This window comes from Atractosteus spatula, chromosome 25 (genome assembly GCF_055471065.1).
Source record: "Atractosteus spatula isolate fAtrSpa1 chromosome 25, fAtrSpa1.hap1, whole genome shotgun sequence".
In the NCBI taxonomy this organism is placed as follows: domain Eukaryota; kingdom Metazoa; phylum Chordata; class Actinopteri; order Semionotiformes; family Lepisosteidae; genus Atractosteus; species Atractosteus spatula.
Window position 1 is genome coordinate 8,879,113 of NC_142730.1, and position 15,613 is coordinate 8,894,725.

The following is a 15,613-nucleotide window of genomic DNA, read 5'->3' on the forward strand; positions in this document are numbered from 1 at the left end:
CACACACAAGTGCTTCCCGCCAGTCAAGGAGGGGGGGTGTGTGAGTTCATCGCCGGTCTCCACGGGGGGTGGGGGGTGGGGACAGGCCGTGAGATCATTGCCAGGCCGAACGAGTTCACACACTCATCGCCGTCGGCGACGGGTCCACACATCGCCGACCAGTGAGCTGGGGGAGGTGAGTGGAGTAGTTCACTGCCATATGTACAAGTACACTGGAATTCTGGATGGGAACACAGGAAAGAGAAAGGGTGGGCATGAGTTTTCTCGAATGCAGTGCACACTGTCGGGTGTCCACAGAGCTGGGCTCTTTCACCGAATAAATATACTTTATTCCGTAACAACATCTCAAAAAGGAAAACATTCTCACACAAAATAAAACATCGCATGCAATAAAACATTCTGAACGGCGGTGATTGTCCGTTATCGATCTGTGCAAGTGGGGGCGGATTTGCGCAGTTAAAAGAGTCCCTCCAAGCCCTACCACTTGGTAAGGTTCGTTAGTCCCTGTACAGGGCCCAAAGTCCTCTCCAGCGCCCCCTCGCCGTGGGGAAACCCCATTTGGCGACGTCGCGCTTCATCCTCCTCCTGAGGTCCGCCAGGATCCTCTCCTCCTGCTCCCTCGCTCCCCAGTCTGCGCTGTGCCGGATGAGAGTCTTCCTCGTGTTCCACAGGCCTTGTTTGGTCAGGGACGGCAGCAGCCACAGCAGGAACTGCGTCCCCTTGTCCAATCCGGTTGGTGCCGGCCCCAGCAGAATGTACTGGGAACTGAGCACCGCACCCGCTCCCTCTCTAGGTGATATAACCCGGAAGTGAAATTCTCCCGCACTGTGAGCCTGGCCCTTCGGGGTAGCGGAACTCACCGCCGTTGCTGAGTGACCCATGACCGAGAGAGGCTCCGATCCGGCCTCCTGAAATGTGCGAATCCGAGGGCCGGAATAGAGATCAGCCGGTCAGTATTTCAGACCTGCTCTGCTACAGACAGGGCCGCCCCATTCGTCTTTGTGCAAGACGGGGTGCCTCATTCCCAGGATCATTTGTCTCCAAAGGGGGCGCCCTTCAGATGCGACCATGAATCCTCCCACCACGCCTACGGATTTTTCTGGGCCCCAGAGAGCCCCCTCCCGAACAGATGAAGCTGAAAACCGCAAGTCAAACGGACACGCACCTGCCCAGAGGCCGACGTGCCCTGGCTGAGAAACAGGACCTGTAGGAAACACAAGCCTGCTCCAACAGGCAAGGTCTGGACGCCAGCAGGGTGGTGACATCTCCTGGTTTATCGGGCAGAACGATCGGGAGTTTTCACGGTTCATCTTTCTCCATCTGCTTTAAAGAACGAGCCCAGGACAAGAATGAATGAAAGGCTTACCATAAGTATAAACCTTTCCCAGCACTTAAATGAAGCTGGGCAGAGCCGTGCCTCTGTGGCTCAGGATCTGCGCCTGTGGCTGGAAGGTTGCTGGTTCAAATCCCGCAGCTGGCAGAGGAATCCTACTCTGTTGGGCCCCTGAGCAAGGCCCTGAACCCCAACTGCTCCAGGGGTGCTGTACAATGGCTGACCCTGCGCTCTGACCCCAGGCTTCTCTCTCCCTGTCTGTGTGTCTCATGGAGAGCAAGCTGGGGTCTGCGAAAAGACAAATTCCTAATGCAAGAAATTGTACAGGGTTAATAAAGTGCTGTTAAAAGCTGTTTCGCTCCCCCAGCACCCACTGCTGAAACAGACTGTCTTTGTCTTTTCTCAGGGGGCTGATCCGATTGACTCTCTGGCTGTGACGTGTGGCGGAGAAGCAGAGATTCCCGTCTCTTTGGCCCGAAGAGCCTGTCCCCTGCAAGCCCGCGTGGGCCCAGAGCAATGAGATGCTGGCCCCTTGCCACTGAGAACACCGCGCCAAAGAGAAACTGTTGCAGCTCGGCGGCTAAGAGCTTGATCCCTCGCGTGTTGTGTTTAGTTTTTTTTGAGGAATGAGTTGCTTTGCTCCCCAGGGACCCTGACCCACGCTGGGTCAGGTCACGGAGCTTGTGGGATAATTCTTAACATCTGGATTTATGGCAGTGCTTCTATTATCTTCCCCCCCCCCTCACCCCCGCCCGGCTGTATAGCTGCGTTCATTAAGGAGGAGGAGGAGGGTTTGCAAAGACAGACAAACTGCTTCCTCCCAGGCTGGCTTTCGCAAGAGTGTGGCTGAGATGGCAGATGAGGAAGGAGAAGCAGCAGCAGCAGCCCCAGCAGGCTTTGCGGTTGGAATATAGGGAAAGAACTTCTGGTTCTGCTAGAGACTTGACATCTCTCCATAGACAGCTCGCACAGGGGCTGGGTTGAGCTGCTCAGTGTGCTGCGGCTGCAGAGTTGCATTTGAATAAATAATAATTTCTCACACTTCTATAGCGCTTTTCTGGACACTCCCCTCAAAGCACTGTACAGGTCATGGGGATCCCCTCCAGCACCACCAGTGTGCAGCCCCACCTGGATGATGCGCCAGTACACTCCCCACACACCAGCTCTCAGTGGGGAGGAGGGCAGAGTGATTAAGCCAGTTCAGAGATGGGGGTTAATAGGAGGCCATGACTGGTAAAGGCCAGGGAGAAATTTGGCCAGGACACCGGGGTAACACCCCTACTCTTTTCGAGAAACGCCCTGGGATTTTTAATGACCACAGAGGATCAGGACCTCAGTTTTACATCTCATCTGAAGGCGGCACCTTTTTACAGTATAGTGTCCCCGTCACTATACTGGTCCTTAGGACCCACACAGACCGCAGGGTGAGCGCCCCCTACTGGCCCCCCTAACAACTCTTCCAGCAGCAGCCTTAGCTTTCCCAGGAGTTTCCCATCCAGGTACTGGCCAGGCTCACACCTGCTGAGCTTCAGTGGGCTGCCAGCTGTGAGTTTCAGGAGGATATAGCTGCTGTCTCTGGCCCACAGCGGAGACTAAAGTGACAACCGTGGGGAGTCTGCATGTTCTCAATTGTTGAGTTTAAAGGCGGTGGCGTCAGTGATTTAAACTAAGGGGGCCATTTTAGAATGCGGAGCAAACCCAGAATGGAATTGAGCTGCCCATATTTTAGGAACATGACATCGGCATATGAGAGACCACTGAACTTAGAATTTTAGAACATCCAGAAGAATTTCAGTCGTACAGGACTTACAGAAGAATAGCAATTGCAGTCTTGGCATCAGACTGCCTTTAAAGTAAACTTTCAGTTGAACGGAGCTCCAAAACTCTGATGGGCAGCAATTTAGAGCAATAACTCACAGTACCAATCATCCACTTCGAGAACTGGCTGCTTCACTGCCAAGACATATACAAAAAAGATATGCAAGAAAAAAAACGATAAATACCAGCATTTCCTCACATTTGGCTTTTTGCCTCGTTAAATGTCTTTTTAAAGAATTACGCAAAGCCCTCGGATAGATCTCTACTCCCAGTAACGTAATTCCTCTGCTGAGTGCACATATTTTTTTTAGTCTCACTTCTGCATTTTAAACTTCAGTCTCGAAGTCGCATGCTAAGATTGACATTTAAGGCACCTTTCAAAGGAAATGCATGCATGGATTAGAAATGGGACTCAGGACACACAACTAGTAGATTCGGCATTTATCAGTCTAGTGTGGATGGATCCAAGAGGGACATCGTGGATATAGCTATCGTTTAGGAGGATTTTGCTGGTCTACAGCGATCTGCATGGAGTACTGACACACAGAAGACATGATGGATGGATGGATTAATACCCTCATTCATTTATTTCCTTTTTTTTAATTGTGCCCAAAGGTTCTGGACAGCCAGTTGACCTTGGACCCCTAGAGGTTTTTTTTCTCCTTAATAAGGAGTTTTTGGGTCCTCTCCTCCGTTGTCTTCTGGTCTTCTGTTCTGGATTCACAACATGTAGGGTCACTTGCATTGTTGAGCGCTTTGGAGCAACCGTGTCGTGAAAGGCGCTATATAAAAATACATTGAATTGAACAGTGTGGGGTTAAAGACTGAGCTCAGATTCAAGTCTTGAACAGAGATCCTTCCAGGATGCGATGAAGGTATTCAGAATCCATTGGCCAAAAGCATCGTCAAAGTCAACCCAGTGGAATTCTGTGAAATGCAAATGATTTCATTTTATTTTGCTAAGGAACAAGCTGTCTTTTAATTTTCACAAGTGATCAATTCCCTTCCTTAGAAAAGGGAACCACAGTTGCAGACTGCGTCTCCTTATGAAAATGCTTTCCAATACATTTGCAGGGGCTTCCCACGCAGGTCACCTAACATGCTTATCAAACATGGACTTCGGTTTGTGGCATTTTTCAGCTAGATTTCGGCTGTGATGGTGCCATTCTTTACCACAGCAAAGCATGCTTCTCTAAAGAGTTCCTCTTAAATTAGCCCCACTTCTTGCGTGCATGAACAAGAAATCTTTTCTCTTAATACTACAAAATCTGGTTTGATCTCCTTCACTTCTGTTCATGGACTCAGACTTTTCATATCCTGGCGCACCTGTGAGTCAGTCTGCAGTTTCCTCCTGCCACTTTAGATCAGGAAAAAGACAGACAGGTGTCAACTTCACAAGGGGCTTAATCCTGCATTGTGTGGGCTGGACTCTTTCTGTGATCCAGAAAGTTCTGTCAGATATTTTAAAATAACAATTCCAAACACTTCTATAGCACTTTCCTGGACACTCCACTCAAAGCGCTTTACAGGTAATGGGGATCCCCTCCACCCCCACCAGTGTGCAGCCCCACCTGGATGATGCGCCAGTCCGCTCCCCACACACCAGCTCTCAGTGGGGAGGAGAGCAGAGTGATGAAGCCAGTTCAGAGATGGGGGTTATTAGGAGGCCATGATGGGTAAAGACCAGGGGGGAGTTTGTTTCTGAGAAACGCCCTGGGATTTTTAATGACCACAGAGAGTCAGGACCTAGTTTTATGTCTCATCTGAAGGACGGCACCTTTTTACAGTATAGTGTCCCCGTCACTATACTGGGGCATTAGGACCCACACAGACCGCAGGGTGAGCGCCCCCTACTGGCCCCACTAACACCTCTTCCAGCAGCAGCCTCAGCTTTCCCAGGAGTTTTCCCCTCCAGGTACTGGCCAGGCTCCCACCTGCTGAGCTCCAGTGTGGCTGCCAGCTGGGAGCTGCAGGGCGACAGAGCTGCTGGCTGGGAAGCTCTGCTTCGAGACACACAGCGCAGCCCAGGGAAGTGAACAGTTCCTCCAGGCCGCGGAGAGTCGTCTGTAATGAAGGCTGGTCATCTGCTGCTTCATTCACAGCAGCATCGGCACGGACTTGATCGGAATCTGCCGACATGTAAAATCAGGCCTGGTGTTTCGTTCTGTCACTGTTATCCAGCGATTGGCAGAAGAGCTCCAGGACGATGCCCAGAGAAAGAGTGTCTTGGCAACCGCTGGCACAGAGATTTCCTAAGACAAGTTGCAAACTGCACGGGCTTTCCGAGCACGAAAGCTTCAGCTGTAGGGCTGATGCTGGGCCAGATGCAGGGATCACTGTTACTTTCCGTCTTCCTGTAAACTGCAGGGGCGGGCGAATCCAGGCAGCTCCCAGACAAGGCAGGAATGCGCAGCCCCAGGCCGCGGTCCGGGACGGGCTGCGCACGTCAGCCAGAGGAATAGACGGCTCGGGGAACGGTCTCCCGCCGTCCCGGTCCCACGGTCGCGGGGTGGGAACAGTTTCGTTCGGGAATGGGGTGGGGGGAGGGAAAAATCGCGGGAACCTGCATTGAAAAGGCTTCATAAAAACCAACTCGCCCGGTTGTGCTGATCACTCGCCCGGGGAGCGCGAATGAATCCTCGTGTCTCTTACCCTGCTGAATCTCCGCCACGACCCCCGAGCTTCCGCACAGCGAAAAGGAAAGATTTAAAGATGTTATTTTAAGCAACCCACCCCCCACTCGCACAGAAAGCAAGCCGCTCAGTTCTGCGTGGAAAACGGTGCAGAATCACTACCAATCCCCCCCCCCACCGCGGAGAGAGGCGTGGGGCAGCCAGCTATGAGCGCAAACCAGCGAGGAAGAAGGAGACAAGAAGACGGGAGAGGACGGTCAACTAATCGGACCACAGCAGCCGGAACCACACGTGACCCCGCGCCCAGAACCGCATGCCCAGCCGTGCAGAACCGCAGAGACTGCAGGCGGCCAAAACCGAGCTGCAGAGCTGCCAGAAACTGTCATGCTTGCAGCTACATGAGGGCTAATTTCGGGAAGACTAACAAAAAAAAAACACCCCACTATTTGACACGAATCAACCCCGCACGCTGAGGCTGACAGAGACTTGCGCCCAGGCCCCTGGGGATCTGCAAATTGATGTCACCCAGCAGTTTTCCTGTTAACCTTTAAGACGCCAGTCTCTCGGGCGGGCATTCGAGTGAGAAGCCGCGCCGAGTCCACGCCCCCGGGCTCACAGCCCCGCCCCCCCTGATTATGTGCGGCGGGACACTTGGCCCAGAATCAGAGTCTTGAAGACGCTGAATGTTTGGACACTTTCACTGGCAACATGAGCAGACTGACACACAGATTACTACAGCTGTTCCTGACCGGGGCTCTGCTACTGCCCCTGTGCTGGGGTAAGTCTGATAGAACATCCTGATATCATGTTAACATAGGGGGCAGATCAGAATCCTTTTAGAGATGTAATGTTTCAGATGGATTACTTTCTGTTATACAGCCATGCGGTCTGTGCACTCTGGTATATTATGTTCTGTTGTTTGGCTGGATATTATATCTAATGTCATGCAGATCTCCATCCTTTATTAGTTTCAGAAGATAGTTTTCACTCTGGTGCAGATTCTCAGTTTTAAACTTGTGTTTAAAACTTGTGTTTACGCGGGGACCAAAATCTCTTTTCCACAGCCCAGGCTGTCTCCAGCGATGGCTTTGCACCCATTAAACATTTACGGGGAGTCTCGGAAAATGGGAAACAGATTTTCCTCCATGCTCTGGAATCACAAAGGTTTTAAAAACGTGCCCTGCAACTATTTTAGAAGGTTTCAAGTCACTCATAAATGCCTGCATATTACTACGGTGCCTTTGCCTTTAACCCCAAATTATTTCTGCTGCATCGGTCATTTTACTTTGTGCAAATGGAACTAATCTACAACTTGTAAACTCAGGAACAGCTCAACGAGTTTCAGCTCCAATTTGCCTGCTGTGTTAATGTCCTACGCAAGCCGGGATTCTCCTTTCATTAACAAAGTTTTGAATATAGCGTGTGAAGATTTGGACAGCACTACAGCTGTGACATGTGTCATAAACACACACAGTGCAAAAATGGCTTTTCCACTGAGGACTTAAAAACAGAGGCTTGACCCTCGACATTTCATTGATGTGGAGCAGGAAATAACAAAGAAAGGGTCCGATTCAAGATGTCTTTATCTTTTTGTGGTTTAAACACTCTGAGTGCCCTTTCCAACTGCACGGTTCATTTTCTTTTATGAAAGGTCTCACAGATGACAAGTATTCATCACAGTCAAGCCGATGAATAATGGCCAGATCTTATAAGCAACTCTGTTGTATAGTATAGTACATAGGAAATTCTTGAAAAGCCTGACAAAGAGTGTCTATGCATGCAGAAATGTGATCGTTTTTGATCTTATACAAGACACAGGATTCTCCCTTGGGCAAGCTCAGAACAGCTTCCAAGAGTCTAGCTGGGACCCGTCTCTTGCTTTTTTGACTTCCCTAGTCCGTCGTGTCTCCTCTGGAGGGAACAGCCCTGAGCACTCTGTGGACACCCTCGCCTGGGGGGTGGAAAAGCTGCTCTTTGGGAAACGGAAACTTGCCTTGAGCTTTTACATAGTGTGTTCTGGCAGCTCTTGTTTCAAAATTGCTTTGCACGCCCCCATACCCCCATGTGTCCCCCTTTTGCTCAAGGGACTACACCCACCTAAAACTCCCAATCCACGTTTGAGCGAGAAACAAACTCATTTTGATCTCTCCTTTATCTCAGTCTTGCTTTGTCTTCTCCTTGAGTGTTATTAGAAATAGCTTCAGTAAGGGGGGAGCAAATTCTATCTCTAGAATGCGGTGAACATCCCTTTGGTGTAATTCTAGTTGACAGAAGTAACTTCCCTCTAAATTAGGGGGTCGGTACATCTTCTTATCCTCCCCTCCGTACCCCACACGAGATTACTTCCGGGTCAAATCCATAAGCTCTCCAGTCTGGACACTTTCTGCATGTGCAGTATCAGGGCCTGAGAACACGGTGCTGTTAGGACCATGCCATGATCGGATTGTGTGTGGGGGCCGCAGAACCTAACCGTGCCACAAATTCTCAGCCTCACCGTTGCACAGCACAACAAGATCTGTGCGGCTTTCCAAGTCTCGAGCCATTTTTTTAAATCTCGCAGCAAATGATCATCTGCTTTACTCGGCAGCCTGTAGTTGCCTGGAGGTGGAGTTGGAGAGCTCGGAGAACTAAAGGTGTCTGGTACAGACATTCACGCAGAGCCCAGGTCGCAGCCTATAGCACAGGCAGTGCCAGAAGAATTTCAGCAGGCTTGGAGTCTGCCAGCTGTGATGTGTTAGTGGCTGCAACGCTCCCTGTAGCTTTCCGGTTTCTTACGGGCCTGCAGTACTGTCAGGGAGAGTCCTCCGACACTGCCGCGGGCATTATGGGACTCTCAGTTTGGGTGTGTCCCCATGCCTGGTTTATTAAGAGTTTCAGGGCTGAGAGTGGCCCTACCAGTGAGGCTACATGCATGGAGCACAGCATGAGCCCAGTGGCCAAGACTGGGGAAGTTTAAGCCTGGGAAATGTGACTTGATTCACCAGCCATGACTGGGACTCCCCAATAAGAAGAGCCCCACCAGTGACAGGGCTGTGCTCAGGGCTGGTGGCCTGCAGGCATGAAGTGACCCAGGTGAGAGATACAGTGTGAGAGTTGGTGCTGTGGAGCTCACAGGGTGTTACAGACGAACAGCGCGGAGGGGGACTAGCTCTGGGGTGCACATGCCTGCCCTTCATCACTCCCCCCGTGAGCCAAAAACACACAGAAACAATTCCCCCAATTCCAAAATACCTGGGTATCACATGGAAAATACAGAAATATCCAACTGCAAAGGCTTTAATCTCCTTTACCTTTGAGGTGCTGCAACGTTCTGACTTGTTGGGAGTTAGGGAGTCTAGCTTCTTTTCCATAGCACTGATTTTTTTACTAATTACCGTCATCATTGTTACCTGCTCATTTTGGTTGAACCAGACTGTATTGCACTATTGTACTCTTTCACATACTAACAGAACGACGTAATGCACATTTCACTGTGGAAAGGTAACTCGCAAAAACAGGGGACTTAATAAACCGCACTGCAGGTACCTGGATATCATGCTTGCGCAGGGGCTGTGCTAATCTGCTCTGGATCATTGCAATTTGGAATATATGTGCTGCCCAGGCACGCACTCACCTGTAGAAGGCACAACAGCCAAAATGTTGCTTTCTCTTTCTGCTTTTCAGCATGGAGTTAACCTCTTCTTGTTGCTTAATTCGTTGGCATACTCAAGGAACAGTACTACGCACACAGCTGGTGATGAACTCTGGGAAACACTAGAGGGTGCTGCTCCGGCAGGTACCAGGTACCAGGTGCTGGGCGGCACGGTGGCTCAGGGGTCAGCATTGCTGCCTCACAGCACTGGGGCCCTGGGGTGCTGTCTGTGTGGAGTTTGCATGTTCTCCCCCAGTTTGCATGGGTTTCTTCCACAGTCCAAAGACATGCTGGGAAGCGGGCACCGCTGTGAGTGTGTGCGTCTCTGTACGTGCCCTGTGATGGACTGGCGTCCCATCCAGGGGGTACCGTGCCATGTGCCCAGTGCTTGTTGGGAGAGGGTCTGGCTCCCACAAGACCCTGCATTGGAAGAAGTAGCTAGAAAATGGATGTATGGTTTACTGAATAGGTCTAATTTTGGAAGCACTTTATACAGTACGTGCACACCTTCAGGTAGTCGTTCTGGTAGGGCTAGTTGTGAAAAAGCAGGAGAGTTTGTGCTCTCCCTTCTGTAAAAGCAGATTTTTATTTTTTGCCTTAGGACCACAGGACAAGGAATGAATAAATCCAGTACATACGCGGCTTTTTTTTCATATACATTTCGGTACGCCCGCAGCAGAAGGGTCAAAGGGCAAAATAAGGATTATCTTTTCAGATGCAGCCTGTTTCATGTTTCGCTGTTTCTCATCAAGTTCTACTTTTAGAACAAGTCTTAGTCCTAATGGATCTGTCTGTCTTCCATGTCATTGTATTTCCATACTCAGGATCTGGGTATCTTTAGTTTCTGACACATGATGCCCCATCGGGGACAGGAAAAGAAACTCTCCGCACTGGGGGTCGTGGGTTTAAGGAGCCCCAACTGTGGGAAATGGTTTCTCCACGTGGGAGGTGATGATGCACAGATCTCCCGAGACAGAGGTCATTTCCCAGCCTCTCATGATGATGGGAAGCCTGGTCCTGACATCCCAAGAAATGGAGCGCGGTGATCCCGAATTTCCAAGTGCGGGTCTGGTGTGTGGTGTGGGCCACATGTCCCTCAAGCTCTTCCATGCAAAAAAAGCCAAGTACAGAGGGAGAGAGGAGAGAGGACAGAGGACAGAAGGGAGTGAGAGGAGGGAGAGAGGAGGGGAGACAGAGGAGGGAGAGAGAGAGGAGGAGAGAGGGAGAGAGAGAAATGAGAGAGGAGAGAGAGGGAAAGAAATAGTGTAAGGAGAGGAGGAGGAGAGAGCACGAATAGAGACTGAAGCACATTCTTGTGCCAGATCACCCCCGAGCAGCCTCAGCTGTCCATCTTTGAAAGCGACACAGAGACTTGTCCGAGTGAGGAGCAGGCAGCAGTCTCAGGACATTCCATTGAAGCGAAGAGGAGAATGAAAATCAGAATGAGGCAGCCTGGGCGAGCTGAGACCTGGCAAGAGCTGTTTTTGCCCGTCAGAGCAGTGCAGAGGACCCTCGCCTCCTAAGGCAGGGGATCCTGGGAGAATCAGGTTGGCTTTTGGAAGCCAGATTCTGCAACGGAATGTTGAACAAGTTACTTTTAGTTTTGCAAACTTTCCAAGACTTACATGGCACCCTGCAGCTATACAAATGAGGGTGTGGGTCCAATCTCATTCTGTAAAGACAAATTTACACCTTTATCCCACCCCACTGTCAGCACTATCTCTCCCACCCTGTGGCCAAAGACAGCCCTTTCAAATGGACTCTAGTGCCATAGCACCAGAGCAAGACTCCCTGCAGGGGTTACATACACAGTGGCACAGCACCAAGCACAAATCAGAGCATGCACAAACTCAGCAGTATCTTGTTTGGCCTTGTGTACCTTCAGTGACCAAAGAAAGGTGGAAAATGATGGACAAGTTGGCTGAAATGACATACCCTGTGTTCTGCAGATATGAGTCTCGTGTGACAGTTATTTTGACAATGCATGTCTCATGTCAGGGGAAACGGAGGGGAGGGTCACACAGATGGTCTTGCTGTTTGAAATGAATGAACCTGGCCAATGTCACATGTGCTCTGCCTGCTTCATGTGGAGAGATCTGAGTGTGGTCAAATGTGAAGACCTTGTTGCCAGTACTTCAGTTTTCACTACTAATCAGTAAGCTTTTTTGGAGTGTCCCTTTTCACTGGCACACACACTCCATTATGTTTAAATTCTTCAGATTCCTGGGTGATAGATACTCATCCTAAATAAACAAGACCGTAGTAAGTGTCAGAAATGGCGGATTCACCCCCTTCAATAAAATATCTTCACCTGACACCAGAGGACAAGGACGCTTGATGTGAAACAGACTCAGGGACGCCTGATTCAATCTCATTCCAGTTCAGCTTATCCTAAAAGGAATATTTCTTACAGACTTCTAAGCACTGGTGATTTAAAACGCGTACACTCAGATAAATCCCATTGAAACAGGTACAGTGTGATAAAGTGTGTGTGTGTTTGCTGTAGAGGAGGTGTCTTGGAAAAACAAATAAAAACGAATACCTAGAAGACATGTCGACAGGCTTACAGCAGGGTCCTGCAGTGATCAGAGCCTGATTGCACTCCCTGGTTCCTAAAATCTGTTCTCTAAAATCCCTGACTGAAGCCTTAGAAGCAGTTTAAAAGACAGTGAAACCTTTTCGTGAAACTTTCGCTCATTGTTGGCTCATCCTAGGCAATAACAAAGGCGATCAACCCTTCGTTTCCAGGATGGAAACTGTGACTGCTGTTTGCGAGCGGCACCGCGGGCAGGAAATTCAGAAACACAAGACTGTTTCTCTTCTGTATACAAATCAGACACATGAGTTCCAGCCCCTTCACAAGACAGGACTGATGGAGGGGCACTGTCGCTGCGCCAGAGCAGAGGTGAATGGCCAGGCTCCCCCTGCAGGGATTACTGTACATGCACAGCGGCACAACACCAGGCCCAAAGCAGAGCAGGCACAAACCCAGCTGGATCTCGTTGTTTGGCCTTGTGTACCTCCAAGGGCCTGACGCAGAGGCTCGTACACGACACCCATGGTGACATTTACTCCAGGGAGACCAGAAAGCCCTGCAAAATATCTTAAGAAGACAAAACCTTTAAAGACCGTGAACTAGCTTCCTGCTAGTTCAGGTTTGCACAGCTGGCTATTCCAAGCTCTTGATACCCAATGTTCATTATGCTTTCTGGACAAAATAATTATTTTTACTCTTTTATATGTTATTGTGCTTCCTAATGAGTCTTTTTTGCAGGTTTGTCCTGCATGGCTGGAATGGGTACTATGAAACAAACGATGATCTAAATTATGTCATAAGAACATAAGAGAGCAGGCTGCCCAGCCCATCTCACCCGTTTGCTAGCTAGTGTCTAATTGCTCCAGGGATCTCATTCAGCCTGTTTTTTAAGGGCAGTCGAGGTGGTAGCTTCAATCACATGGATGGCCAGCTTGTTCCATACTCCCACCACCCTTTGTGCAAAGAAGTGCTTCCTCTTAACTGTTTTGACTTCTATGTCATTCCCATCCGTATTAGAAAGTAAGGCAGACTTTACCTAAGACCTGTTTTTGAAAACTGACCATGACACATTCTAGACCAAGACACAGCCTTACTGAGCTCTCTGAGACCTGATCACGTCTGCCTGCAAGGCAGCAGAGCTGCTCACCAATGTCTCACTAAGATAACAAGGCCTGACCAAACATGCACTGCGGAACAGACAAAGGACTGTATTTTCAATAAGGGTGATAATTTCAATAAATTCAAATTCTGTCTTCTATGCCCTTGACAGGGGCAGAAAGGGACTACTCAGAAGACTACTACGCAACGGCGACGCCAGATTACGACGAAGACAATTCAACAATTGATTACTTCATCTGGAGTAAGGGTTTCGGAAATTGTTCTGTATGGTCTGATTCATAATTCTACCAGTTTGATCAGGTTTATAGCCTGTTAGATCTCTGCTTTCAGATACACCCTCACAGACCTCTGAGCTGCCAATCACCAGAACCCCCAAACACCTTTTTGTTTTCCAGGTAATGCCAGCATTAAAAGTGAAGTATATGAAATCCTTGGAATGGGCAATGTAAGTCTAGTTTTGTCTCTTTTTTATTGAACGGTTTCTCTTTCAGTGATTATAGAAACATCACATATCAGTTAAGAACATAAGAGAGGTTACAAACAGCAGGAAACTATTCAAGCTATTTGGCAGTTAGTGATTAATTAGCCAGCACCAATTAATTTAATTAATTAAGGATCTAATTCATTTAGAGTATCAGGTTCACCCACAAGGCTCGGTATCCTCCCTGGGGTGTTCCACACTCCCCAGGTTGAGGCCTAAGCACGGGGCTCCTGTAAGAAGGGGACTAGATGAAATTTTAGATGGAAAGAAGACGGGCTGGACTGTTTGCAAGCTTTGTTAGGCTCCATCCTTGATCGGATTTTCACTTTGTTTCATTGCACAAATGCCCAGCTAAGTGAGCTCGAGAGGTAAGCGTTGAGTCCTGCCCCTTGCGGGAGACATACAGCAGAGAGGTTGACCGAATGGATTTCGTGTGGCCTGTATCTTTCAGCCGCCTTCACGTGCCAGTCTCTTCCACGCACCTGGGACCCCCCCTGCCTGCTGCCTGCTCCTGATCTGCCTGGCCCTGGCCCAGCTCCTGCAGCTCCTATGAGCAGCTGTCTGGACCGATGGACAGCCGAAGGTACGGTGACAATCACGAACTGTGCCATAATGCTACGGCTTGTTCTCCAGCGTTCCAATCCAGGGGGAGAACAGTGCTCAATCGATCCAATTAAGGCTTAGTTGTCGGGGATCTCTGATTCAGCCTGGTTTAGTTGTACATACTACTGAGACTCAGTATTGCAAATAATTGAATAAGGAGAATGAATCTGAAACTTTGGTGACAGGAAGGAAATCCGTCCAGATTTCACGTTTAAATGAAAAGAAAAATCATTTAAATAAAGATGAAAAATAAATATGCATTAACTCACAGTAAGAACTTTCTTTGTCGGACACAATGTATTGTTTAGGCAGCAGGGTGCAGTGGCTGTTAGTTGTTCTGAATTACAGCTCCTAGGTCCAGGGTTATATTTGGCCTGGGACACCTTCAGTGTGGAGTTTGAGTGTTCTTCTTGTGGTACATTCTGTGCGGAGTATGCATGTTCCCTGTGGCTGCATGAGTGTCCTCCCACCTTTTCAATAGACATGCTGGCTAGAATAATTGGTGCTTCCAAATTGGTGTGTGTCTCTATCCTGTGATGATTGTCTCAGTCCAAGCTGAACCTCATGTTCCCCTGTACTCACTTGCGTGTGTGCGTGCGCTGTGATGGACTGCCATCCTGTCCAGGGTATGTCCTGCCTAAATTAGGCTCTGGTTCACTGAGACACTTTGTTGGACTTGAGCAGTTATTAAAAATAGACAGATAGACTGTTGCACTGAAACTCTTTAAGAAGATTTCCATAAGAAGTTCTGTACAGTGTTTTGTTTCTTGTCTGCAAAGAAGGATATTTTCGGATGATAATAATCATTCAACTAGCAAAAAAAAAACCTGCAGTTCCAAGTCGTGACAGCAGGTGGCGCCACCTCCACAATACTGAGCAGCCCAGAGCTGGTTGTATTTCCCTCTGCTGTGGGGAGGGGGATGTACAGTACTTCATTCACATACTTTGCTTTGGTCTTTTTCCTCGCATTATTCAAAATAGCTGAGCTATAGCAATAAATCTTTTTTCCAGATGGAGCCACTGAACACGCTGGACGCTGGGACATGGCAGGAAGTCGACGGGAAGGAGTTGGACTTTTCCGAGGAGATTACCAAACAGATTGTCTAGAGCTTCTGTAAATAAATTATCACTAAATAAATATTCACTCCAAACCATCCAGCTTTGTGAGTTCAAATTCGCAACTGAGGTTTCAGCTGTTGACTTCCCATGACCAGATTCCCGACTGGCAGGAGATTCAGCTTGCTTGTCCAAGTCCAGTGTTACAGCTGAAAGGGCACTGTGGGTAAGTGTTGTTGGCGTGGAGCAGAAGAGTTTGCACGAGACATGTCAACCTTGGTCTGAAGCATCCACTCATCTCTTTCCTCACCGCTGCAACAATTCAGGGTCGCGGAAGAGCTGGAGCCTATCCCAGCAGGCAAGGGGGCGTAAAACAGGATGCCAGTCTGTCGCAGGGCAGACA

The 15,613-nt window shown here is 49.1% G+C and overlaps 1 protein-coding gene and 1 non-coding gene across 2 annotated transcripts; one reads left to right on the forward strand and one right to left on the reverse strand.

Annotated features, from left to right (window-relative positions):
• Nucleotides 1-6,447: 6,447 nt before the first annotated feature.
• LOC148815328 (uncharacterized) lies at nt 6,448-15,305 on the forward strand. Its single transcript, XM_088905464.1, has 5 exons — nt 6,448-6,562; nt 13,222-13,311; nt 13,466-13,515; nt 14,003-14,134; nt 15,166-15,305. The coding sequence occupies exons 1-4, from the start codon at nt 6,493-6,495 to the stop codon at nt 14,102-14,104; spliced, it is 312 nt and encodes a 103-aa protein (XP_088761590.1). The 5' UTR covers nt 6,448-6,492; the 3' UTR covers nt 14,105-14,134; nt 15,166-15,305.
• On the reverse strand, nt 9,286-9,389 carry LOC148815329 (U6 spliceosomal RNA). Its single transcript, XR_016086087.1, has one exon. It is a non-coding gene; the product is annotated as a U6 spliceosomal RNA (small nuclear RNA).
• Nucleotides 15,306-15,613: the final 308 nt, after the last annotated feature.

Excerpts from the sequence above, each read along its gene's own strand:
- LOC148815328 (XM_088905464.1), top strand. The coding sequence starts at position 6,493 with ATGAGCAGACTGACACACAGATTACTACAGCTGTTCCTGACCGGGGCT. Across the intron at positions 6,563-13,221 it reads GCTACTGCCCCTGTGCTGGG|GGGCAGAAAGGGACTACTCA; the intron begins GTAAGTCTGATA and ends TGCCCTTGACAG. Across the intron at positions 13,516-14,002 it reads AAATCCTTGGAATGGGCAAT|CCGCCTTCACGTGCCAGTCT; the intron begins GTAAGTCTAGTT and ends TGTATCTTTCAG.